This window comes from Mesoplodon densirostris, chromosome 1 (assembly GCF_025265405.1).
Source record: "Mesoplodon densirostris isolate mMesDen1 chromosome 1, mMesDen1 primary haplotype, whole genome shotgun sequence".
NCBI classification, from domain to species: Eukaryota; Metazoa; Chordata; class Mammalia; order Artiodactyla; family Ziphiidae; genus Mesoplodon; species Mesoplodon densirostris.
In genome coordinates, this window is record NC_082661.1 from 156,059,552 (window position 1) to 156,084,831 (window position 25,280).

The following is a 25,280-nucleotide window of genomic DNA, read 5'->3' on the forward strand; positions in this document are numbered from 1 at the left end:
CTGCAGAGCAAATAAGCCCGTGTGCCACAACTACTGAAGCCCGCATACTCTAGGGCCCGCGAGCCACAACTACCGAGCCCGTGTGCCACAACTACTGAAGCCTGAGCGCCTAGAGCCCATGCTCCGCAACAAGAGAAGCCACCACAATGAGAAGCCCGCGAACCACAATGAAGAGTAGCCCCCGCTCGCCACAGCTAGAGAAAGCCCGCGCACAGCAACAAAGACCCAAAGCAGCCAAAAACAAAAAAAAAACAAACAAAAAAAAACCAAGTAGGAGAACCCAGCTTTAATTGATTCCTCAGAGAATTTTTTTCCAGATTATAAATTCTTATATTTTCCATTTCGTTGTTTCAGGAGATACACAAATGAAATGCAGAATATTGGAAACTAAAATGCTGAGAAGTAGGATGATATGAAAATATCCCTACTTTGCCTGTATGGAACTCTATCAGGGGAATAAAACCAAAAGTGAATGAGGGATTTTTTCACCCTGGCAAAAGTATAGGCTTCATTTGGCCTGGAGAGAGCCACTGTGCAAGACACCTTGTGACAGTACCTGGAGGGACGTCAGTGGGGCTCCCAGATAGGAACATTGTACAGGACCCCTCCCCAGAGTGACCATCTGGGGCTCGGGGCGAGAAATGCCCATTGACAAGGCCTCTCCTGGCCGCAGGGTCTTCTGTGCAGCCTCCTGGATTGTGACCATTTAGTCATCCACACATCAGCATTTTCTGTCTTTAGAAGCAATCATTACATTTGCCATTGGCGAGTGTGATCTGTGTATTCATGGAACAGCTTGACTCAACTGTAGTAGATTTAAAAATGCAGTCCTGGGGGTCTACTCTGTTGTAATTCCCTTAATTTTCTATCTGAATACTTACAAGCTTTATGATTGTGCTATTATGTACTTATGGTCACAAGGATTCAATTTTAAACAAAATATTCTTTAGTATCCCGTTTCATATGTATTTTCATCCCATATGTAAAGTTTGGGATAAAAAAGTACAATCAGTTGAAGGGTAGAACATTTAAAAAAAACACTAATTTACCTTGTTCTTCAAATTTTTTAGGGTTTAGAAAAGTTAGTAGTATTTTAAAGCATTTAAAGAATTATTATAAATCCTCTCTCAGAATATCTGTCTATACTGGGGTGAGATCATGTTCCTCTATTGTGAGCACACAGTAGGAGCTCAATAAATGCTTGTTCTGAGAATACATGACTATAAACAGATACTTACGTTCCTCTTTCACCGTAATAGGTAATATCTATGAGTAGTGTTATCTCTGAAGGTGGCATTAATATAACAAAACTAAGTTTAGGATAAGAATTGATTTTAAGTCATACTATAAAAATGGGAAATTTAAAAGTGGAAATTTAAAGTCTTGGGTCTGCCCATGAATTTCCAAATACAACATGCTTGACCAGGAAAATAGAAGTGAATATTTTGAGTGAACTCCAGATAAAGGAAATTATTAATACAAAGCCATGTAAATTTAAATTAACATAAAGGAAACATAATTACTTGTAAAAACAACCATATACATTAAGAGAAATGATATTGTCTTTGAACTTGCATTCTCAATCTGTCTGTGCAAAATTGCTTGTAGTGTCTCCAAACAGGCATCTGTGGTCAGATGTGTCGAAAACATTCCATGAAATGGTATATATCAGAGCAACAGGGCCTGCTGTTTCCTTTAACTAGATGGAGTCTGGCCAGGTCATGGCTGTGCTTTGGAACGACTGGTCTGGATGTGTGAAACCTGCAGGACAGGCAGCAGCAGCTGGAAGGCATCCTGTATGTATGTGGTGCTATTGCAGCCCTATGAAGGGAGAAAATTGTGGTTGGAGGGTTATTGTCAGAGTTCCAGCTTGACAATTCCTCCCATTTGATAATGTTCCTTCTCCTCATATCCCACACTATTTTAGAATATTTTTCTTTTAATGTTGGTGCTTAAAAAAAGATGTAAACACATTTCTTTGGATGTTTCTATTCTGCCTCTGACTGCCTGGGTTTCCTCTTAGCTGTGTCCTCCAGAACCTGCCTCTATGGTTCCTTGTCTCATCTTGTCAACTCTATCCCCCTCTGTGACTGTGTCTTAAACAATAACATTTGTTGTCACCACATTGTTATTCTTGTACCTTGGTAGTTTCCCTTAATGATAAGACCCAATTCCTAAACGCATTGCTATAAATACATAGGTAGCCTTCCCTGACTTTTTTAATTTCCAAATTTTGCATTTGACAGGTACTTCAGACAGCAAGAAACTACTGTATATGCATTGCCCATGTTCAAACTCAACTTGTCAACACCTTGTGGCTTCAGTGGGGTGCCCTGGGGCTACAGATGTGCCAGTTCCTTAGAGTTGGTCCCTAATAGGTTTTCCCCCACTAATCACAGGTGGAACACAGTGCCTCTGAGTCAAGAATGAGGCCTCCTGGGCCTCTTTTCTTCGCTTTTACATCATTACTTCTGGCAAAGCCACAGCTGTACGGGGCAGCTGCATGTCCATGTTACAATGTACTGATGGGTGGGCAGGCCACGGAGTGAGTGGTCACAGAGGATCTTGCCTCTGGTCACTGAACGGGCAGATGCTAAACATTCTACTTGTCATTTTTGCCAGTCTGGAGCTTAGACCCAGCTAAACTCAAGGTTATGTAAATGGAGGGAAGTGCCCATTTTTATGAAAATCACCACTGAGCAAGAACCCCTCATTGCAGCCAATTATCACAGTGTTGAATCTGGTGTCAAACTTGGCAGCAGAAATGTGCTTCTGTCGGGGGAAACAGCGACAGAAATAACATGCGAGCTTAGCATTTCTCTTTATAATCAGAATTCTTGAAAATGAGGTACTGCTGCTTCACCCGAGGGTTTACAGATGGTTTAACTACACAAATGTACTCAAAAAAGACTGTAGACGATAAAATTTAGAATTGCAATAACACTTGCTGCCTGGGAGAAAAAAAAATGTAGCTCTAACATTTGCTTTGATTCAGAAGCACTTTCTCTCCAGGAGGCCACTTACCTCTAACAATACACTATTGATCATGGGGTTAAGGACCTCAGCCTTCTTGTTGCTCTGTGAAATCAAAAGGATGAAATTGACAGATTAGGTGCTTGTACTCCAAGGCTTGTCCCAGAAAATGTAGACGCTGGCTTTGTTGAGGAATCTCTTAGAGAAGAAGGGGAGAAGTGGAATGCTTATTACAGACAAGGCTTCATATTTGGTGCTTCCCCTACACGATCATTTAATTTCCACAGAAATCTTAGGAGGTAGGTAGGTACCATGATAACCCCGATTTAAAGATGAGAAAATAGGGGACATCCCTGGCGGTCCAGTGGTTAAGACTTCGCCTGCCAGTGCAGGGGGTGCGTGTTCAATCCCTGGTTGGGGAGCTAAGATCCCACATGCCTTGCTGCCAAGGAACCAAAACATAAAACAGAAGCAATATTGTAACAAATTCAATAAAGACTTTAAAAATGGTCCACATCAAAAAAAAATCTTAATAAAAAAATTAAAAAAAATAAAGATGAGAAAATAGGAATCAGGAAGTTTGAGTAACTTGCTTAAGGTCATGTAGCTAGAAATTTACACTCAGACCTTTTAAACTATTTAAAGCTCGTAGCAGGTCTGGGATTAGGGGGAGGTGAGTGAGGTTGAGTTGTACAGGGTCGGATTCAGTCTTTATTTAAAATTTTGATATTTTTTTCATCATGATTTTTTGGTGTTAATTTTGATTTTTAAAATACTGCATTAAAATATCTATCTAGATGACTGGGGTTGTTTCTTTGTCTCTTTTTGTGGGGGGGGGAGTCCCCTTAAATTTGGTAGACATGTTAAGTACCTTTACTTGCCTACCCTAGTTCCAGCCCTGGTCTGTAGTCTTTTTTCTTTTAAATGCAAACACGGGTACTTGGTTATAGGGTGTGTTTTCAAGGTTGGCAGTAAAGTTAAAACACTCTTAAATATAACTTGCAAACAGGTCAGCATATCCCAGTTTGCAAAACATGGAAAGCAGAACCTGATATTAAGTAGGTGTTCAAAAAGTGGGAGTTAGTGTTCATGTTGCCGTTATTATAATGTCCAGTCTTCTCTATCTAAAATGTTCAATCCACTCTTAGATAATAAATAATTACAGGGACTAGAAAGAAGAGGGCAGTCTTAATAGGCTGCTTTCCCTCACTGTACTTGAAAGACTTTATGGCAAACAAAAGTATATAAATGAACTATTTCTTCCCAGAGCAGCCCGCTTTCACTGACATTACTCTACCAAGGGCTAAGTAATGTCCTACTGGGGAAACCAGAATGGAGTCTTGGGAAAAAACTCTTTAAAAACCCAGTCATGGGCCTCCCTGGTGGCGCAGTGGTTGAGAGTCCGCCTGCCGATGCAGGGGATACGGGTTCGTGCCCCGGTCTGGGAGGATCCCATATGCCGCAGAGCGGCTGGGCCCGTGAGCCATGGCCGCTGAGCCTACGCATCCGGAGCCTGTGCTCCGCAACGGGAGAGGCCACAACAGTGAGAGGCCCGCGTACCACAAAAAAAAAAAAAAAAAAAAAAAACCCAGTCATTTTAGTAAGTAACCAGAAAATCCATTATGGTTTGCTTTCATGTTTATTTGATTATCAATAAACCTCTAAAATATAATCAAAATGAGGGCAATAAAATGGCATTGGTTTTCAGAATCAATGAGATGTGCAAGCAATTTAAATAGAGTCTGGAGAGCAATATACACTCATTAACTTCAAGTTATGAATAATGGCTCTTTTAGAGAATACAAACAATGACGATGTGAATGATTCATCACAGCACAAGATGAGAGGTACTGTTGTAGTGAGATGGTATTTCAGTAAACTCCATTTAGATTTGGATTTTTCTTTCTCCAAACAATAATCTGTGTGTTCCTGATTTTGTTCATACAAACATTTGGACATAAGTGTGTGCGTGTGTGTATTTTTTTCTTTTTTCTTTTTTCTTTAAAAAATTTTTTTTGTGGTATGCGGGCCTCTCACTGTTGTGGCCTCTCCCGTTGCGGAGCACAGGCTCCGGACGCGCAGGCTCAGTGGCCATGGCTCACGGGCCCAGCCACTCCGCGGCATGTGGGATCTTCCCGGACCGGGGCACGAACCCATGTCCCCTGCATCGGCAGGCAGACTCTCAACCACTGCGCCACCAGGGAAGCCCTGTGTGTGTGTATTTTATGTGTGTGTATTCATTCAAGTACACACTTATCTGCTAGAGCTTTGCTCCTCAAAATGTAGGATATGAATTAGGAGCACTGTTACCACTTGGGAGTTTGTTAGAAATGCAGAATCTCAGTCCTCATCCTAGACCCACTGAATCAAAATCTGCATTTAATAAACCCTCTAGGTTATTTGCTTGCACATTAAAGTTTGAGAAGCACTGTGCTGGAATACAATACATTAAAGGGAATGGAAAGCAATACCATGAATATTACCCACTAACATAAATTAATTAATGTTTAACATGAATCATATAAAACATATAACACACATAGATACAGACATATACATCCTCATCACTAGGCAACCGTAGAGAACCAAACAGTTAGCTGTCTGCTTTGTCTGATGGGCAGCCAACTGGGAGTTGAGTCAACTGGGTGAATCGTTCACCCTTCTGAGACTCAGTTTCTCAGGTAGTAAACTGGAAAGAGTGAGAAGAGGGTACAGTAGAGCCTTGGGAAGCTGAGTCGCCAAGGTCATTCCATCCTGATTAAGAGCTCACACCTCTCTGTAAATCTAGCAGTTACACCAAAGTCCATGGGCATCAGTTAACTTAGATGATGCCAATCACATAAATGTATTTTATCAAGCCTATCCTATCAATGAGCTTCTACCCTCCCCCTTCACTCTGCCTGTTTACAGTGAAGCTCTATTGCTGAAGGCCTGAAATTAGACAAATATAAAAGCTGGTCTTTTACAAAATAGGAGAAGCAAACCATATTCTTTGACAGCAGAATGAATAGTTGGTATGTAGCTCATCCTTTATCAACTAAGCCACTTACAGAAGTCTGAGAGGCACACAACTCGGAGAGCCCAGTCCACAATCATTTTTGTGTTTTCTGAGAACTGCTCTTTGCCTGGGGTGGGGGTGGGAAGAGGTGTACCCCAGCAGCAAAGTAGGTCTACATGATATGGCCCTGTCCTCATCACTACTGGAGACACCAAGATGCATATCTGAGCCTTTCAAACCTTCTCACCCAGGATCCTGGAATTTGAATGGAGAGAACTAGGAACTGCTGTAGTTGAGTCACATTAATAACAACACTTTAGAGAGAAGGTACATGAGCTCCGGTGATGGGTCCCCCACGGCTGCTCATATACCTCCACTACCTTTAATAAGCTGCCCTTTCTGTCTAAATTATTTAGTGCTTGTTTCTGTTACTTTGTGTTACAAAGAGAAATGTTGAAGTCCTAACCTCCAGTATATCAGATTGTGACCTTATATGGAGATAGGGTGTTGCAGTTTCAATTAGATAAGATGAGGTTGTACTGGTCACACCTTAATCCAATATGACCGCTGTCCTTATAAGAAGAGGGAAATGTGGACACAGACACACACAGAGGGAGGATGATGTGAAGATAGAGAAAGAAACTGGGGTTACACTGCTGCAAGCTAAAGAATACCTGGAAAGCTGGAAGAGGCAGAGAAGAGTCCTTCCCTAGAGGCTTCAAAAGAAGCATGGCTCTGCCAATATCCTACTTTCAGACTTCTAGCCTCCAGAATGGTGAGACAATACATTTCTGTTGTTGAAGTCACCCAGTGTGGTATTTGTCAAGGTAGCCCTAGGAAACTAATACATTTGTAACCCAAACACCCTAGCTAAAACAGGAAGTGAAACTTGCTATTTCTCATGTAAAGAATCATCTGCCTTTGCATCCAGGGCCTTAAAAGGAAAAGTAGAAAGGTTGAAAAGGAATAATTGCCACTGTCTTCTCCAATCCCATTAGGTTGAGTTACAGAACATGACTGATTTCTAAAGAAAATAACCAGAAGCCATAGCTCCAAATGAATGCTGAACCTTTCAAAATTGTTGCCTCGAGAATAGAAACACTTCTACAGATTGGTAAAATTTTTTTCTTTTGGTCAAAGTTGAAGTGTAACAATAAAGCACAGACATTTTTGTCTTGTGTGGCTTATAAAATAGGCTTTCAGGGCAACAGTGAATGTGAATATTAAAAATGAATTATTTTACTAGAGACTGTGGAATTATATATCACAGATGTTAAATAATAGAAGGAACCTTAGTGAACAAATAAAGGGAATGAGGCCCAGAGAGGTTTGAAAATCCACCCAATACCTTGTATGTCTGATATGGTGGTATCAGGGCTAGAACTCAGTCAGATGAGAGCCTTAAGCTGCCTATAGCTAGAGAAGATATTCAGGCCTCATTTTAGCAAATGTCCTGGCAGAGTTTCTGCTTTGTGGAGCTATCAAAGAAGGTACTATGTCCTCCACTTCATATCACAGCCCCTTGTAGGCCTTCCCCTCAAAAAGGTGAAAAAAGAATCAGTATCATAATCTTACCCCAACAGTGGTTAAAGAATTTGTAAACTTCTCTGATAAGGAGGCCACTTCCTTGCACATTGCAGTAGTTAATCTGAAAGAAGAAAAAAAGAGATTTGGGTATTTTTAGTAAAGAAAAAGAATTGTATTGTTAATACAATTATTGATATTAATACAGTATTCCCTTTAAAAGAAGGGCACTCAAGTTTGAAGATGTTCTGTAGAAATGTTTTCCTCAGTATTCTTCCATGATTCACAATCACAGTTTAATCTAATTCTCACCCTATCTCTTTTTCGAAGCAAAAGCATATGCAGGAAAATACCAGGCTTGAGCTCCACAAGGGGTATAAAACTCTTGCCAAGGGACTTTTCTCCAGCATTGTTCATTTGAAAATAATAATGAACATTCACTGAGGTACTATGTTAAATACTTTTATATGCATAATCACACTTAATCTGTATAATGACCTTATTAGGGTCCATTATTATTCCCATTTTATAGATGAAGAAATTCAAACTCAGATGTCTCTTCATATCTTGATTATTTTTTTTTTGTTTTTTTTTTTTGCGGCACGCGGACCTCTCACTGTTGTGGCCTCTCTCGTTGCGGAGCACAGGCTCCAGATGCGCAGGATCAGCGGCCATGGCTCACGGGCCTAGCCGCTCCGCGGCATGTGGGATCTTCCCGGACCGGGGCACGAACCCGTGTCCCCTGCATCGGCAGGCGGACTCTCAACCACTGTGCCACCAGGGAAGCCCTTGATTATGTTTTTATGAGATGCCTCAAAATAAAGATCCTGTAGAATATGTTTTTTAAGACTTACATCAAATACATCAAAACTTTACCCCAATGTTTATTCCAGCCATTCCACGCCTAGGACTTTACCCCAAGAAAATAATGCAAGTAGATACAAATATTTGACAAAGCAATGTTTGTCCTAACATTATAGATGATGACAAAAACTGAAAACAATCTACCTAACAATGGTGCATTTTGCCTGATTTTTTTTAACAATAAGTATGTATGACTTTTATGAAGTGATTAAAATGCTATTAGCAAAACAATAACTTCAAGTTAAGAATCTTACATGTTAAAAAGATCTAGTGATGTCAGTAGAGGCAAGTTTCGTTCTGATAAATAGGGGTTCTGTCTAAGCTATGTATTCAGGTTTGTTGAGCTATATCCATCTATCCCTCCTTCCACTCATCTATCCATCCAACTGCTCATCCATCCACCCAACCATCCAAAACTTATCTGCAGAAAGGGTCAGGAGTAAGGCCAAGGGATAGCAAAGAGTAGTTCTGCCTATGTTCTTGGGCAGGTGGGTGGAAAGGCACTTATTGTGCAGATATATATGAGGCCTTATTACATTTTGCTTGGAGCAGCTTGGTAAGGTTGGGACAATCAGGGGCTGAGAATCAGACAGGAGCTAAGGGTAAGGTTCTGCTTTCCATACTCAGAAACTTCTGACTTCAGCCCTCCTCTTTCAAATCAGCATGCAAATATAAAACAGTACTCAGATGTTTTCCTCTATACTTGAAACTTTTCCTATTTTGCCCTTTCCTCTTCCTTCTTTACGTCGAGACAAGTACATATTCTTTGTAGGCATTTTAAGGGCAGGATTGTGCAGTGCTTATAATATCTTCGATTTTCACGTTTAGATATGAAAATCTACACTAGATCACAAATCTGTACAAGTGAGGAAAAATGCCATCAGAGACACTAATAATGAATTTTTGGAAGGTTCTTCCACCAAAAATTTGCTCCCCAACCTACAATGACAAATGTAGTAATAAGTGAAGACTAGTTAGCTAGCAAGTGAGTGAATGTGTTGAGATGTGTGTGTGTGTGTGTCTGTGTCTGTGTACCCATATATTTTTAGTAGGCTCTTATTTTGGCTCCTGTGTCTATATAATAATGAGAGGGCATTTGGACCCGTGCTGATTTTCTATACCACAGCTTACAGTCATATGCGTAAAAGTTAATGACTTATTCTTCAGCTCCATAATCAACTATTTTAATGAACGCTCCATACCAGCTATTTTCATGTGTATAACATTATATATATATATATATACACATTTTTATTTCACTAAACTAATAATAGTAGCTTATTGAAGAGTAAACATATGATAGCAAATACGCACGCAAAAGCAATCCACAGTGAACTGGCTTACGTTAGTGACCATCATTGCCAGAATTCAGAATATGCAGAGCTGGTGTAAGTCCCTCGGAACAGTGGGGGTGTGTTTGCATGTTTCTCTGAAACTAGTTGAGAAGGTCCATTAAGGTGTCTTTTATCTGTGTGGCATGTTGAAAATGTAATTATATTCAAAGGTCTGTACTTTCAAGATTCTGATCTATTAAAACAAACACTTAGTTCTGAATGATTTAGGGTGTCTTCTCTTAAATCTCTTCATAAATAATTCCTGGAATGTCTAGCTAATTATTACTGTTCTCGCTAACTTGGTTCATTTCTTAAGAGAGTCCTTATTTCTTAAGATGACCACAGAACAATGGAATTAGTTGACATGAAATCTGAATCTTTAGTAGGTGAGGGTGTATGCGTGTGTGTGCGCATTTGAATGGCACGTATACATAAAATTGGAAAAATAAGAATTAAAAGTAACATTTACTTTATCAGAACTTTTGCTTGGTCCTGAGCTGGTTTTTCCTCTTCTTGGCCATGAAGAATTAATTCTGCTACTTTATGAAGCTGCTCAATACAGCGAGCTGTTACTTCTGCCAGGCTTTCGATGGACTGCATATATGCTTCCTGAAAGCAAAAAGTACAAGTCAGAAAATTATTCATTGGGCAGATGCTTTCTAAAAAACTCCTGTGACATTAAAACAATTATATAATTCCTGGAAAAAAATTCCCCAAAACAAATATGACCAGAAAAAATTTACCCAAAGATTAATGGGTGTACCTAAGACTTTTCTAAGTGGAAATGCTACCATAAAACAGAAGTGTCACCAGGTCCCAGGGACATAACAAGCCTTCTTCACAGCTGGGTCCCCAGTTCTCAGAGCAGTGCTGGGCACACAACAGACAGGTACTCATGAAAGCGTGTGGAAGGGTGGCTGAATTGAACAGACCTCAGTGGACATTTTTCTTTAGAGCAATCTAATTTGAAACTTTCTCTAAAATTAAAATTCAACGTAAAATGAAGTTATTACAAACTCATTTTTGAACATAGGCAGATTATAAATTATGAATATATAAATTTATTAAACTACAGAATAAAAACTGTGGCAATGAAATGCTTTTTTGGAAAAAGCTTCAATTACCTCATTAGTTATGGGGCATAAGGACATGTTATGGTTACAAATTTGATATGATGGAATTTTACCCTAAAGATAAATCAACTATGTTCTTAAATATCTTTTTTCCTTTAAATTATAACTGTAACGCTATGGAGGAAAGCTACAATATCTATGCTAAATCACGAAATGTCCTGGTATAGAGAAATTTTAGTGTTTATTACATTAATACTCATATTTCTATAGTGTGGAATAGGGTATAAATGAAAATGAAATGGCTTTGCCTCACTTAAAATTAGGCTGTTGATAAAATGAACATCATATTACTGCTCTTTAGGCGGACGATCTGTAATGCATTTACCTCGACTGTCTTAGTTTTCCTTTCTTCCTTCTTGTCTTCTTCGGGGTTTTCAGGTTTCTCTTCCTTTTCTTCCTTCTCTGTTTTGTCCTCTGACTCTTCAGCCACGTCTACTGGCACCACAGTTTGATCCTCTTCCACCCAGTCATGAGCTTTTTTCATGGCCTGCAAAGGCCCCCAACCAAAGCAATATGTTTATTGTACAAATATGGAGACACAAAAGCCAATCCCATGACTTGGATCAAACCCTAAACCGCCAAGGGTGGTTCTCTGTACGTTTAAAGAGTGATGGGGCAATTCCTCAACTTCCTTAAAAACACCTTGCTGTTGCTTTCTGGTAAAAAATACAGTAAGAAAAAGGGACAGAATAGAAAGAATGTATGGAGAGATAACTGCAGGGCCAGAGGAATTTTTGGAAAGCATTCTAAAATGATACTCAGGGCTTCCCTGGTGGCGCAGTGGTTAAGAATCCGCCTGCCAATGCAGGGAACACGGGTTCGAGCCCTGGTCCAGGAAGATCCCACATGCTGCAGAGCAACTAAGCCCGTGCGCCACAACTACTGAGCCTGTGCTCTAGAGCCCGCGAGCCACAACTACTGAGCCCGTGTGCCACAACTACTGAAGCCTGCGTGCCCAGAGCCTGTGCTCCGCAACAAGAGAAGCCACCGCAATGAGAAGCCCTCACGCCGCAACAAAGAGTAGCCCCCGCTCACCGCAACTAGAGAAACCCAGTGCACAGCAACAGAAGACCCAATGCAGCCAAGAAATAAATAAATAAAATCTTTAAAAAAATGATACTCAGATAGAAATAAAAATGACCATCACTTTGGAAAAGCCATAGTATATTTTTCACTTTTTGTGACCAATGTAAAATTTCATATATGAAATTTAGCCAGGGTCATTGCTAAAGCAAATTTCCTCATCTGCTATGTCTCATGAAGCCCTTAATATTTCATGAACCTAATAATGTACCACACCGGAAGATGAAGATGGCTCTGTTCCTCTCCAGCCATGCCAGAAGCTCTCAGGGCGGGGTCGGGGGGTGGGAGCAAGAGAAGAACTGTGATGAGTTTCACTTCACATGAGTGCAGTTTGAGCAACTTGTGGCCTTAAAAGTTTTTGAACAAGCAGAAACCACCTTCCCTATCTGTTACTCCCTGAATTTTGAAAGGGCAGACTCACCAGCTTTCATATTATAGTTTAAGCTGTTTGCTTAAGTTGCATCTGAGCTTATGCAAAACTTACTTCTCATTTGAAAGCTTGCATGTCAAAGTTTAACGTGTCATGGTGTTGATGGCAAGTTAATGGGGAGAAGATTAGGGGAGACAAAACCTAACAAACCATGCTTGGTGTGTCCTCTTTTAGGGACAAAGGTTTACCTATGTAAATAAGCCAGTGAGACCTCGGAGGCACCACACACACTCTCTGAGCTGCGGCAGGTGCTGTGTGGAGATGAATGAGGCAATTTCCCTGTTGTGTTCAAGTCACTGACCTGCCAGAATCAGTGACCTCTATCAGAGATAAAGAAATTGCTCATCTCTCCACTTCACTGCCTCAGTCTGCCCTTTCCTCACCCACCTTGATGAGTGAGGACCTGTGTCAACCACTGATCGCTAAAGAGAAGAAAGAGAGCGGGTGGTGGTGGGATGAACTGGGAGACTGGGATTGACATGTATACACTGATGTGTATAAAATCGAGGACTAATAAGAACCTGCTGTATAAAAAAATAAATAAAATAAAATTCAAAAATTCCAAAAAAAAGAAAAGAGAAGAGAGAGAGAAAGAATGGGAAAAATGACATTTTTAAGTAATTAATGATCAGTGACTTCATTAAGAAATGCCATAGCAAGACCTTGTAGGAACTTGCAAAACATCCAGTGTTACTCTCAGAGGAACCCAGACAGTGAAAGCTCAGATGGTCTTAGACACGACAAAGCACCAGCTTTCCAGTGGGAGGGGTTGTGTGAGTGGCCTGGCTCTGGCAGATGTGCTTTCTCTGCCTAATGCTGGCATGTCACTTTCGAGGGGAGGGGAGATGGAATTTGAAAAAGCCCTTTGGTGATTCCGCACCTTCTTTCCTCCTGTAGGCTGAGGATAACCACTGATCTGATCTAAGACCCTATTTTAAGGAGAAATGACTTGTTCAAGGTCACAAGGTAATTACCAGTGAAACTGCAACTAAAACGCAGGTCTCAGGACACAGCCTAGCAGGTTCTCTGCAGTCACATTTCATGGTGTTGCCTCCTCGAATCTTAATTACTGACCTGGGACTCCCCTCCCTCTATGTGCCACTGGGACTTGGGGTTTTTCTATTTCAGGTGGATTTCTGGAGTTTACAACCGAGACCTTTTAAAAATAAAACAAACCAACAAGCAAAAACTGAGATTCATACGGTGCTGACCTTATTGAGTTTGTCAGGCGTGGCCGCAACATGCAATTCAAAGAGAAGCTCTGTAAGCATGCTAGCAAATTCTTCTCCCTTTTCTTCTATCCCTGGAAATAGAAAATGACAGAAGTAAGAAGCATGATTTATTTTTCATCCTTCAGAATGTGGCAGCTCCCCCAACTTTACAGCCCGCAGTCAGAGTATAAGTGGGGGCAGCAGCAGCCCGCCCTCCAGCCGCCGGGCAAAGACGAGCTGTGCCCGTGTATGAGCACAGAGGCGAGGCTGCAGCTGGGTGAGGGGCTGGTGGAGCCTTGCTGCTCGCAGCTCTACCTGGGGCACCCCTGGGCTGGCCCGAAGGGCACATGAGGGCAGGGAGGGACCTACTGGTCTTGTTCACAGCTATAGGTGGTCAGTAGCTGTTTGCTGAATGACTGAATGAACAAATGAATGACCCTTCTCAGGCTTGAGAGCCCTGGGACAACACTGTGTTTATGACTTCCAGTACTGTTATGCTTAGCATTGCAACCCTTAATGATACTCAGGGTACACTTTTAGGTCCACAGAGCTACAGTACTGAGCAAGCAGAATTAGTCTCCATGGATCATCTACTTATATCTTAATACTTATAACAACATTATATCTCTGGAGAAATTTCCCACGGTTTCCTAGGACACCTGCCTGGTCCTACAATATTACATAGTGATATGTCTTCCCTTCAGATTGGAAGCTACCTAAGGATACAGACAATATTTGTTTTGCTCATTCCTGAATCCAGAGCATCTAACACAGTGCCTGGAACATAACAAGTGCTAAAATGAATATTTATTTAATAAATAATTTACTAATATATTATACCATAGATACTAATATATGGATTATCTATAATATAACATGTTATATATATATATATCATGAAATAAAAATAACAATATTATTGGTGGGCAATAAAGAGGAGAGATCTTTAAAAGTTACAATATTATATCTCTCGTTTGTATCTACAAGTTGAGGCCATTTTCAAAGTTTCTTATAAGTGCTAAAGAATTGATATCACAATGGATTGTATCACCAGTTTGGGGCGGTAGTGGAAGGATAAAAGCATCATTCATCTGGCCTTATTACATGATCTCAGAAACCCTCTGAGAAGAAAATACCGTGGCCTATGTTAGTGGGTGAAGGCAGTAGCTTCAGAGAGGACTAAGCTACGTGAGAAATACTGTATCTAACACTTGTCTGCTTGTGCTTATTTCTGTTTTAGAGACAAAATGGTTAATCAGCAGCATGTGAAGATAGCCAGGATAACTTGTAGGCCTTTGTTCAAAGAATTTGGCCTAATCAGTTTATCATCACCTAGAATTTATATATTCTCATTGGGGAGCAGGTCAATAAACAAACTAGAGAAGTAAAACATATATGTCAAGTGAGAAGTTTTATGGAGAAGTATAAATCAAGGGAGAGGAATAGGGACAGCTGGGGGTTAGGAATTTCAAATGGAGAGGAGCTGAGAAAATGGCCTTTGAGTAATAACCCAGAGGAGGAGAGGGATGAGCCACACAGATCAGGGGAAGAGCCTTCCAGGCAGAGGCACTGCCAGGGTCAAGTCCAGGAGGGAGTGTGCCTGGCTTGCTCAGGGACAGCAAGGAGGACAGGGTGACCGCCACAGGGGGAGGGAGGCATGTGCCTTGTGGTAGGGGGAGAGATGGCTGTCTTTGTTCACAGTGAAGCTGATACAAGCAAATCATAAAACCCATAAAGCAAGTGTTCAGACGGAGCAGTCTTCTGCAACACTTGATCCAATTCTCAGGGGTATTAAGAAACCTTCTTTGGGGAGGTGACGCCTGAACAGAGCCTTCAAAAATGAGAAGGCTTTAGTCACATGTACAAAGGGAGAGCTGGAGGGCTACTGAGTCAGAGAGAGAATGAGAGAGAGAGAGAGAGAGAGAGGGAGAGGGCATCAAAAGCTGAGATTCTGTCTCTGTTGGGCAGAGATCTTGGTCTCATCCTCTCTAGGTAGGCAAAGTAAGAGGGGCAATTCCCAGGGGGTCTTATTTCCAAACTGCCTGGTCCTTCTCATCTCCGTGAGGCAGTGCTGCAGGGCAGAAAGAGACCTGGACTGAGGCTGAGGACGTGGAGGTTCTTCCCCAGCTCCTGCACTAGTGGCTCTGTGACCTGGGGCCAGTCACAGGGCTTCTTAGCCCCCATTTCCTCCTCTGTAAATATAGGATAATAAAACCCAGCCATCTACTCTTTAGTGTTATTGTAAGGAGCAAATAATACAACAAATGTGTAAGTATTTTGTAAACACTAGAGTTTTATATAAACTATACTGTTAAGTGTTACAAAGACATAAACATAGGGAGATTAAAAATATTTGAGAGTAATCAACACTGAATTAGGATACACGTACTCTCTGTAGCTCCAGCTTTTAAATGTGCATTTGTTCTATAAGACAGAGACATACACCAATAACTTGTAACAAATGTTTTAGGAAAATCATCACAGAGAAAAATGGACATAAATAAAAAACAGATGTTAAAGAATGTTGCAACAAAGAATACCTATTACTACAATTCTTGGTCTGTATGTGTGGCTGAGAAGATCTTCACCAAGTCAATAAAAAGAGAAAATATCTTTTAAAAATCTTTTCACAGCAGTGGTAAACCAAATTAGAGACCCACGGCAGTGTGATAAAATTACACTCTGCTGGTAGGACAAACATGCAAATCATTAGCTAATGTTATTAAATGCAGAGGAGTCCAATATTAAATTTATCTAAAAATGAGTTTATTACATTTTCTAAGACTACCAAATAAATTATTTAGGTGTTGGGGGCTTTTAGGAATGCAAGTGCTTACAAGAAAAAATATGATGAGAATGCTGTGGTTTCTCCCAGAATTTTGCTCCTGGATTGTCTGCTCTCCCTCACTAATGAGATTGCTCTTGACAGCTTTTAATTAATCCCTCACCTTTCTGGAGTCGTAACACTCCATCATATTGGATTGATTTAATGACAACCCTGCTATTCTTCTCTCCCATTCTTCTTTAGGTGTCTAAATGACATTTATTTATTAAATTAAGTTAATTAAAAGTAATTGTGTTTTGATAATCTGGAGCTGCCCTTTAGGAAAATGGACATATTATGGGAGGTAACAGGGTTCCACCACTTAAAGAGAGATTAATCTACCATTTCTTAAGCATGCTGTTCAGGACTTCACTTTTTTTTTTTTTTGGTCATATTCAAAAATCTCCATTTACTGAAGCTCTATATTAAGACTGGAACATAACACATGTAGTAACATTTTCTATTTAACAGTATCGAATCAAGTTTTCTCTCCAAGAAATTGCACTAGTTGGGGATGCCATACTGCATTAACTTACACTGGAAACAATATTTCTTTGATGTTAGGGAGAATTTGGGATCCTGTTTTTATCCGTCCTGAATGACACACCCAATAAGGCAAAGGTCTACCTCAGGCATCATAAACTGAAGAAAAATAGCCTGCATCTTTTTGGTGATTGTTACTCTGGAAAAGAGGCACCTACATTAGTTCATCTTGGGTTCAGAATACTAGCTGCATGACCTTTGACAGCTAGTATCTTAGTTTCTTCATTATTAAAGCAAAGACAAGATTGTCATCCTTTGTGACCTTGTAGAAACACACAAATGCTCAAAAACATTGTTCTCCAACTGTCTCTTTGATATTGACCTTTTCCTATGCTTCAGTATAATTGATTCTTCTATTTTGATGCAGTGAGCATAAATCTCATTAAACTGAAGGCACATAAGGTCAGCATGCGGGGCTAAAGTGGGAGATAGTATTTAAAGGACAGTTTGCAAATGCTTAGAATAATTTTGCCCTGAGCATCTAGGCTGAAGCATTTGAGTTCTTGTGTTTGAGCTTTGATTAAAGGTATGTAACACGTCTGGGCACAAAATGTTTCCAGAGAGTGATGTACATGATATACATGTACATTATCACAAGTACAATTGTAAATAAAAGTTATCACTTATTGCATCTTTACTACTTTCCTGGAATTGTGTTAGCACTTTTAATAATAATAACAGCTAACACTTTGAGCAGTTCTGTGTGCCAGGCTCTGTAATATGTTTTTGCATATATTATCTAATTTGATCCTTACAATAGCCCTCAGGAATAGGTATCACTGTCTCCATTTTACAGGTAAGATACTGAATTTCAGAAAGGTTATATAACTTGTTCAAGGACAAATAGCAAGTGAGTAGTGAAAATGTTGCAAATAAGATCCTTCAGATGATCCCAGGAGAAACCAGCCTTGTGTGTCCAAGGTTGCTTAAGTTTTCAGCGTAACCTACGTGAAACAACTGTCTAGTGCTTGGTGATGACATCAATCACTCTCCACGTACACAGCAAATGCTTTACTATATTCTGCTCCCAAATGGACAACTTAATCATTAAGCACATCCAACTTTGGGAACCTCTTTTCCTCTCTCAAGGAAGCCTTGTTTCTCACAAAATAGGTTCTAGTCTCCTTGGGGTCATGTCATTGTCTGGCTGGAAGACTGTACCTGGCTCACTTTAGTGATTGACTAAATCAAACCTGACAAATCACGCCTTGATGCACCGTGTGCCTTTGTTATTTTTTGGGTGAAGTGTAGGCCACTTACAAATACACCCTAACTCCTACCCACAGAAATTAAAAGGAAGAAGAAAAATATGAAAAGAAATCCATTGAAAGACCTGCTCACCATCAACATCAACCACATTCAACAACTTCCACATGCAGGTAAAAAATCAGACACTGGAGCATAAACTCTAGTCTTCAGGGCCCTGTTGAGTGCACTGTGCTCTTTGTTCACTTGACCAGATGCATTTGCTGTGTGCTTGTGACATGCCAGGGACACCAGAGAAATAAAGGTGCCTCACTCAAGAGTTCCCGCCCAAAGGACAGGAGGACCATAGGTCAATGTGTGACCAGCTCCTGTAACAAGAGCAGATGCACAGAGAGTTTGGAAGTGAGCAGGAGAAGCACCTCAATTAAGTAATTCTCCCCTGTTCAAAGGGCTATGCTTATTAACAGCAGTTTCGTAGGGATGGTACCAATCGTTTGTCTTGCTATTTAACTGGTTATTTTCCTTTACCTTCCACTTCTTGATTCTCTTCATTCTCTAATTCTTTGGCTGCAAAGATATCTTTAATGGAAATTAGGTCATTTTTTAAGACTTCCAGCTTCTCTCCATCAAGTGATGCTAAAAATGACTGAACCTGAAAAAAAGAAATAGGTCAGCATAACTGTCATCTTTTCTTCTCATTAATGATGTTTACGTACAGCTGTGCCCAGTTCTCCCAGGTGATTCATGGTGTGGGAGGTAACACTGGGTTGAATGTTGGATTTAACTGCCTAGTAACTGTGCAACTTTGGGTAAGTTACGTAAGCTCCTTGGGCCTCAGTTTTCTCATGTTTTTAATTGAATATATTTGACAGATAACTGTGTAAATTTAACGTGTATAACATTTTATTGATACATGTGTATATTGTAATATGACTGCCACTGTAGCGATATTTAGCACCTCTATCACATTACATAATTATACTTTCTTTTTAGTGGTTGAGACAATTGAAATTGTCTCTTAGCAAGTTTGATGATTATAGTACAATACTGTTGTCCATATGCCTCATACTACACATTAGATCTCTATGGCTTATTTACTACTTTTGCAAGTTTGTACCCCTAAGTAACATCTATCTTATCCTCCCCCCAATCCCCTGCTAACCACCATTTTACTGATTTTTATGAGTCTGACTTTTTTGAGATTCCACATATAAGTGATATCATGCTTATCTCACTTAGCATAAGATGCTCAAGGTCCAACCATGTTGTTGCAAATGGCAGGATGTCCTCCTTTCTCATGGCTGAATAATATTCTACTGTGTATATATCTCACACCTTTTTTAATCCATTCATGTTGATGGGCATTTAGGATGTTTCCATATCTTGGCTATTGTGACTAACACAATAAACATGGGAGTGCATATATATCTCTTCAAAATCCTGTTTTTGGCTTCCTCAAAAAATTAAAAATAGATCTACCATGTGATCCAGCAATTCCACTTCTGGGTATACACCCAAAGGAAATTTTCTGTTTTAAACTGAGAGCCACACTTCATTGTGATCCTTTGTGGAATAAATGAAACAACATTGCACAGGTGCAAACAGCAGATGCTAAGTAAATGTTGGTGGCAGCTCTTCTGTCATAGTGGCTGAAAACATACCTTGGTGTCAACCCTAGATTCAAATATCAGCTCTTCACTTATTAATTATGTGACTTTGGGTAATTTACTCAACCTTTCTGTGACTCAGTTCTCTTATCTCTAAAATGAGAACTTATAGCATCTACCTTATAAGACTGTTTTGAAGGTTAAATGAAATGATGTACTCAGGAGTATTTATCGTGGTCAATAAATTATATATATAATGTAAACAAACATATATGTAAGACAGAAAACAAACTTATAGTTACCAAAGGGGAGAGGGAGGGAGGAGTACGGGATTAACAGATACAAACTACTACATATAAAATAGATGAGCAACAAAGATTTACTATACAGCACAGGGAATTACACTTAATACCTTATAATAACTTATAATGGAATATAATCTGAAAAAAATAACTGAGTCACTTTGCTGTACACCTGAAACTAACAAACTAGCAAACAAACTTTAACAATATTGTAAAGCAACTATACTTCAATAAAAACGTGTATGTAAACAGATATATAAATAAATAGTTGTATGCATATTACAGACATACATACTAATACACTTGCTAGATGTTTTATGGTACTGGGGTTACAAAAGCGTACAAGATACATTTTTCTTCTCAGAGATCTTACAGTCTCAAGGAGGGAGGCCCATGTGAACAGATAACAGCCACACCAGGTGTGAGTGTAGTGACAGTAGGGGGTTTCCCAGCAAGGGGGCTGCAAGGCCCCTTGGGGAGGCGAGAGGGTGAGCAGGGATACTGCACAGAGGATGATGCTTAAACTGGTGCTCCCTGTTCACTGTCTTCAGAACCCCTCTTTTGAAACTGTCCTTCATAAGCACTTAAAAATTATTTGTACAGATGGTCAGTCAACCTCTGTGAATCTGAAGACCATTTGAATTTCCAAAATGGTCACAGTGCACGGAGAACCATATAAAAAGTGAAGTCTGACTATAAAGTAGTAAGGTTTAAAATTTTTCATTCTGCAGGTCAAACACTTGCTCTGGAGGGAGAGCCAGCAGAGAAGCTGCCACACTCTGTGGATTGTGTTTTCATATTGATTATGGTAGAAGACTTGCAGTCCAGACGAGTGAGAGAGTTAAAGAGGGCATCGTCAAGGCCAGACACCATGTCCCTAAAAGTTGCTAATGCACATCATCAGGACATAATGCAACTGGCACCAAGGCTCTGAGAGGAAGTTCAGGGGGAAGTCATCAACACAAAACCCATTAGGCACCAAGTTCAGCAGGTGGAAGTAATGCTCCCTGCATGCTGGCCGCCACCACTCCCTTCTGCCCTGACCTCTTCAGAGTCTTCATTTCAGCTCATACACTCATGTTTAGGGCTCACGGTCCTAGATATGCCCACATCATATCTTTATGCTTCAGATATATTTTCTAAACAGCACTTTTCTCAGAGTAAAGAAAAATGGGTAACTGAATAAATGTTAAAGTACAATGCTTAGTGAAAAAGTATACACACATGTGGGGCCTCTTGGTTTCTCTGTGTCTTCTGAGGGTAGCCATCCTCCAGGAGTGAATGCATTGGGGTTTTATGCTTTTGGCATCTCCCAGGAAGGGTTCTTTTTAGTGAAGTACTCTTTGGTCAGCATCTTTCTATTACAGTATCTCTTTTTTTTTTTTTTTTTTTGCGGTACGCGGGCCTCTCACTGTTGTGGCCTCCCCCATTGCGGAGCACAGGCTCCGGACGCGCAGGCTCCGGACGCGCAGGCTCAGCGGCCATGGCTCACGGGCCCATCTGCTCCGCGGCATATGGGATCCTCCCAGACCGGGGCACGAACCCGTATCCCCTGCATCGGCAGGCGGACTCTCAACCACTTGCGCCACCAGGGAGGCCCTACAGCATCTCTTTTGCTTCCTCCTAGTTCATTCCATTATGCTAGCACAATGTGCATTAAATCTTTACTTCAAACCGATAATAAATAATAAATAATCATGCACTCCTCAATATTCATGGAATGCTGATTATATGCTTGGCACTGTGCTTAAGTGTTGTCAGGGACACAAGGGTAAACAGTCTGCCTTGTAAACCTTTTCCCTGAAAGGGGGTGTGGGGTGTCATTTTGAGGATTCTTGTTTACTGTTTTGGTTAAGTATTGAGTATAATGGCAATAAAAATAATAGTTTTTCCTTAAGATTTACAGTACAGCACGTTGCCATGTCTGTTGCCATCCTAGAATCAATCTAGTAGGTAGTAATGATTCCTTATAATTCTGTACACCCTGTCTAAGTTTCAGCCAATGGAATGTTAGCAGACGAGATGTGTACCATTTCTGGGTTAGAGTTTTTAACAAATGGGAACGTCCCCTCTATATTCTCTCTCCTTATGCTGGTGGGATGAAGAAGACAACAAGGCCCTAGAGGAGAGTGAAATCCAATACATTAGACTTGGTCATAGGGGAGTCCAGAGGGCCAAAGGGATGTGCCCACCGAGAACCCACACTCCCACTTCTAGATCACTCTCCAGGTAACTGAAGTTTCCCTTTCATGATCTGTATGGACCTCTTCCCCAGGCTGTATTCCCTATGGTGGGACCATCCACTGGAGTGTGCACTCCTAGGCCCAAGGGATGGACAAAGGTGGCCGTTTGCAGGGGATGTGGATGGTGCTTGAACTGGGGCATCCTCACTCGTGCCAATGAGGGTCATTGAAGCAACAGACAGCTGGAGATAAAGGGAAGAGAGCAGGCAGGAGGGCGATATGAAAATTTGAGGAGTCTGAGAATTCTAAATGGGAACCTGGCCTTCCAGGCCATTATGAAAGTACATTTGTCAAGGAAGGATGACAGAATGTATTTTAACAGTTTGTTTCCAAAAGCTCTTTAACTTTTAAATATTTGGTATGTGCAGGGTTGCCAGATAAAATATAGGAGGTCTGACTGAATTTGAATTCCAGATAAACAATGAATGTTTTCTTGGTATAAGTGTATAACTCAAATATTGCATAGGACATATTTATACTAAGAAAGTATTCATTGTTTATCTAAAGTTAAAATTTTATTAGTCATCCTGTATTTTTATTTGCTAAATTTGACAATCCCAGTAGGGTCTCCATTTGTATTCTTGCCAGGAGCCTGTGAATATTAGGATGGGACTAGTGGAGCCATAAGATGGACAGAGCCCGGCTTCTGGATCCCTAAATGCTGGAAAGCTGCCTGCTGACCAGACACTCATATCTTGGACTGTCACAGGAGTGAGGAGAACTCTTACTGTTTTTGACCCATATATTTTCAGGACTATTTATTATAACACCCAGTAACTATTATTACTAAGCCAAGAAAAAGTTCTGCATTTCTCACTATGAAAACTACAAAAATCTCCAGGCTGGGGAAAGAAAGCAGAGCTTGTGGGAGCAGTATGCCAACAGAGGGAAATGCCCCCCTCCAGGGACCAAACTGCCTTCCTGGCAACATCAGTCTTTTGGGGCTCTTTTCTAGAGGCCTGGGGCTGTTTTACAGCTAGACCTGCATTGGAACCAGCCAGAGTGGAATGTCTCTCTACCACCGTGATAAGATTCAAGGGGCCATGCTCCCCTGTAATGTTTTCAACACACACAATAATACACAACACACACAATAATAACATGTATATATAAGAATGCATATAAAAATAAAATGTCATCAACATTATATATGCATATACATGTGTATGTATAAAATGGCAGCTAGCGTTTATTGACTGTTTATTATGTATTAGGCATACTGCAACTAGCTTCACATGGATTATCTCATTTAATTCTTTTAATAATTTTACAAAGTTGATTATCATTCCCATTTCATAGATAAGGAGATTGAGGTCAGACAGGTCCAAAACCATACAGCTACTGAGTGGCATTTGATCACATGTCGTCTGACCCCAAACCCTGCTTTTGTAGGGAAAAGTTTGTGCTTTAGTGGAAAACTACATTTTCCAGATCACACTTTACCAGATTATTGGATTCTGATTCCATGGGAGTAATTTTATAACTCCTTAAAATGTAGATAGCTGATAGCAGTGCAAAACAATAATGAATTTTGCCCAGTGGAGGGACAACCTCTCCTTCTATGGAAAAACCAGGTTTGTGTGCATTTGTACATTCATTTCAAAATTGCTTTATTTCATATGAATTTGTGCTTCTTCGGCTTTTCCTTCGAACCGGTTATAACATCTGTCTGGTTCTTTCATTTAATTAATGAGGTAAGTAAATTCTTTGATTTGTGTTCATTTGGTATCTGCATGAGTCATGATTTTGCTTTAAAAAAAATGACCCGTTAACAGTTTAACCACAAGACTGTCAGTGATGGCTGATGGATAACGAAAAAGGAAATAAACACAGAGTAACTTGTAATTCTGTAATCTTGTGTGTGTGTGTGTCCATCCTGTTTGGTTCTTGGTTACCTGTTATATGGCAGAGGTCATCTTTCCCTGACTAGGTGGGCTTCAAGAATGTCTCAACCCCCCAAAGTCCAAATGTAAGAAGACAAGGCCGACAGAGAGTCAAAAATCACTGTTCGCTTCTAAGGCTTACTTCCAAGTTCAGCCTCCTGTCTGAGGACCTGCCTCTCCCCCAAGTAAATGTCACTGGGATGGCCCATGGCCCCTCCCAGGAGGTCCAGAGGGTACTGCCTTGTGGCCTTCACTGCAAAAACACCCCAGACTACAGTCAGCCTGACTCACAAAAAGAGCAGTATATACAATTAAATGAGTTAAGTTTTAAAGTACTTAGATTAGTGATTATATAAATGCCATATAAGTGTTTGTTAAATAAAAACACACACATTTGGGGACACACACACACACACACACACACACACACAGATCCTTTTACAAAAAAGAAATCACCAACCCTGCTGACTTCCACTATTCATGTTTGTTTTCTTGGGATCAGAGAGTGTGAATGTGCAGGGCTGTTAGGTAATTTCCCAGAGCTCTGTTCAGGAGCATCACTAAATAGAACTTTAATGCCCAGTAAGATAATCCTGCCCTTTGTGGCCCAGGCATTCTAACAAATGGGTGAATAACTAACTATATCATCCATGAAACTAAATATATTAGAACCCTGCAGTCTGGGAGAAATACCAGCTGCTTTGTCTCCACTGGGTAGGAATGAAGATGTGGCCTGGCAGGGCACCTCTGATCTGGGTACTACATCATCAAAGGGAGGCACAGGCCAGGCGCTGACAGCCAGGGTTTGCATGGCCTTTTGGGCCGTAAGTTGGGGTTGGTGATGACTCCTATCATGCTGGCCCTCCTGGGGCTGGTGAGGGGGAACAGCTAGGCACAGGATAGAGAGAAAATAATATGGAACCTGAGGGGGTTCATCAGGCTGGACAGTATCTGTGACCTCAGCACAGTAATGAGGCTCTAGAAAGGAGGCTTTCTTTCATGTTTAAGAAGACATATTCACTCCAGATGCCTCTAATGTAGTAGACAGTCCTCAGACCCCAAATGTGGGAGATGAGTACAGGGACCCTGTTTGTGTGTGTGTGTGTGTGTGTGTGTGTGTGT

General features: G+C 40.6%; 1 protein-coding gene across 1 annotated transcript in view; it reads right to left on the minus strand.

Moving 5' to 3' along the window:
• Positions 1-271: 271 nt before the first annotated feature.
• Positions 272-25,280, minus strand: part of FAM114A1 (family with sequence similarity 114 member A1) — a 71,291-nt gene continuing 46,282 nt past the window's right edge. The window contains exons 9-15 of the mRNA XM_060097220.1: positions 18,652-18,775; positions 13,551-13,642; positions 11,152-11,313; positions 10,163-10,302; positions 7,547-7,619; positions 3,025-3,078; positions 272-1,821 (exon numbers count right to left, since the gene is read on the minus strand). Coding sequence (XP_059953203.1) covers positions 1,720-1,821; positions 3,025-3,078; positions 7,547-7,619; positions 10,163-10,302; positions 11,152-11,313; positions 13,551-13,642; positions 18,652-18,775 — 747 coding nt within the window. The 3' untranslated portion in view covers positions 272-1,719. The remainder of the gene's footprint in view (positions 1,822-3,024; positions 3,079-7,546; positions 7,620-10,162; positions 10,303-11,151; positions 11,314-13,550; positions 13,643-18,651; positions 18,776-25,280) is intronic.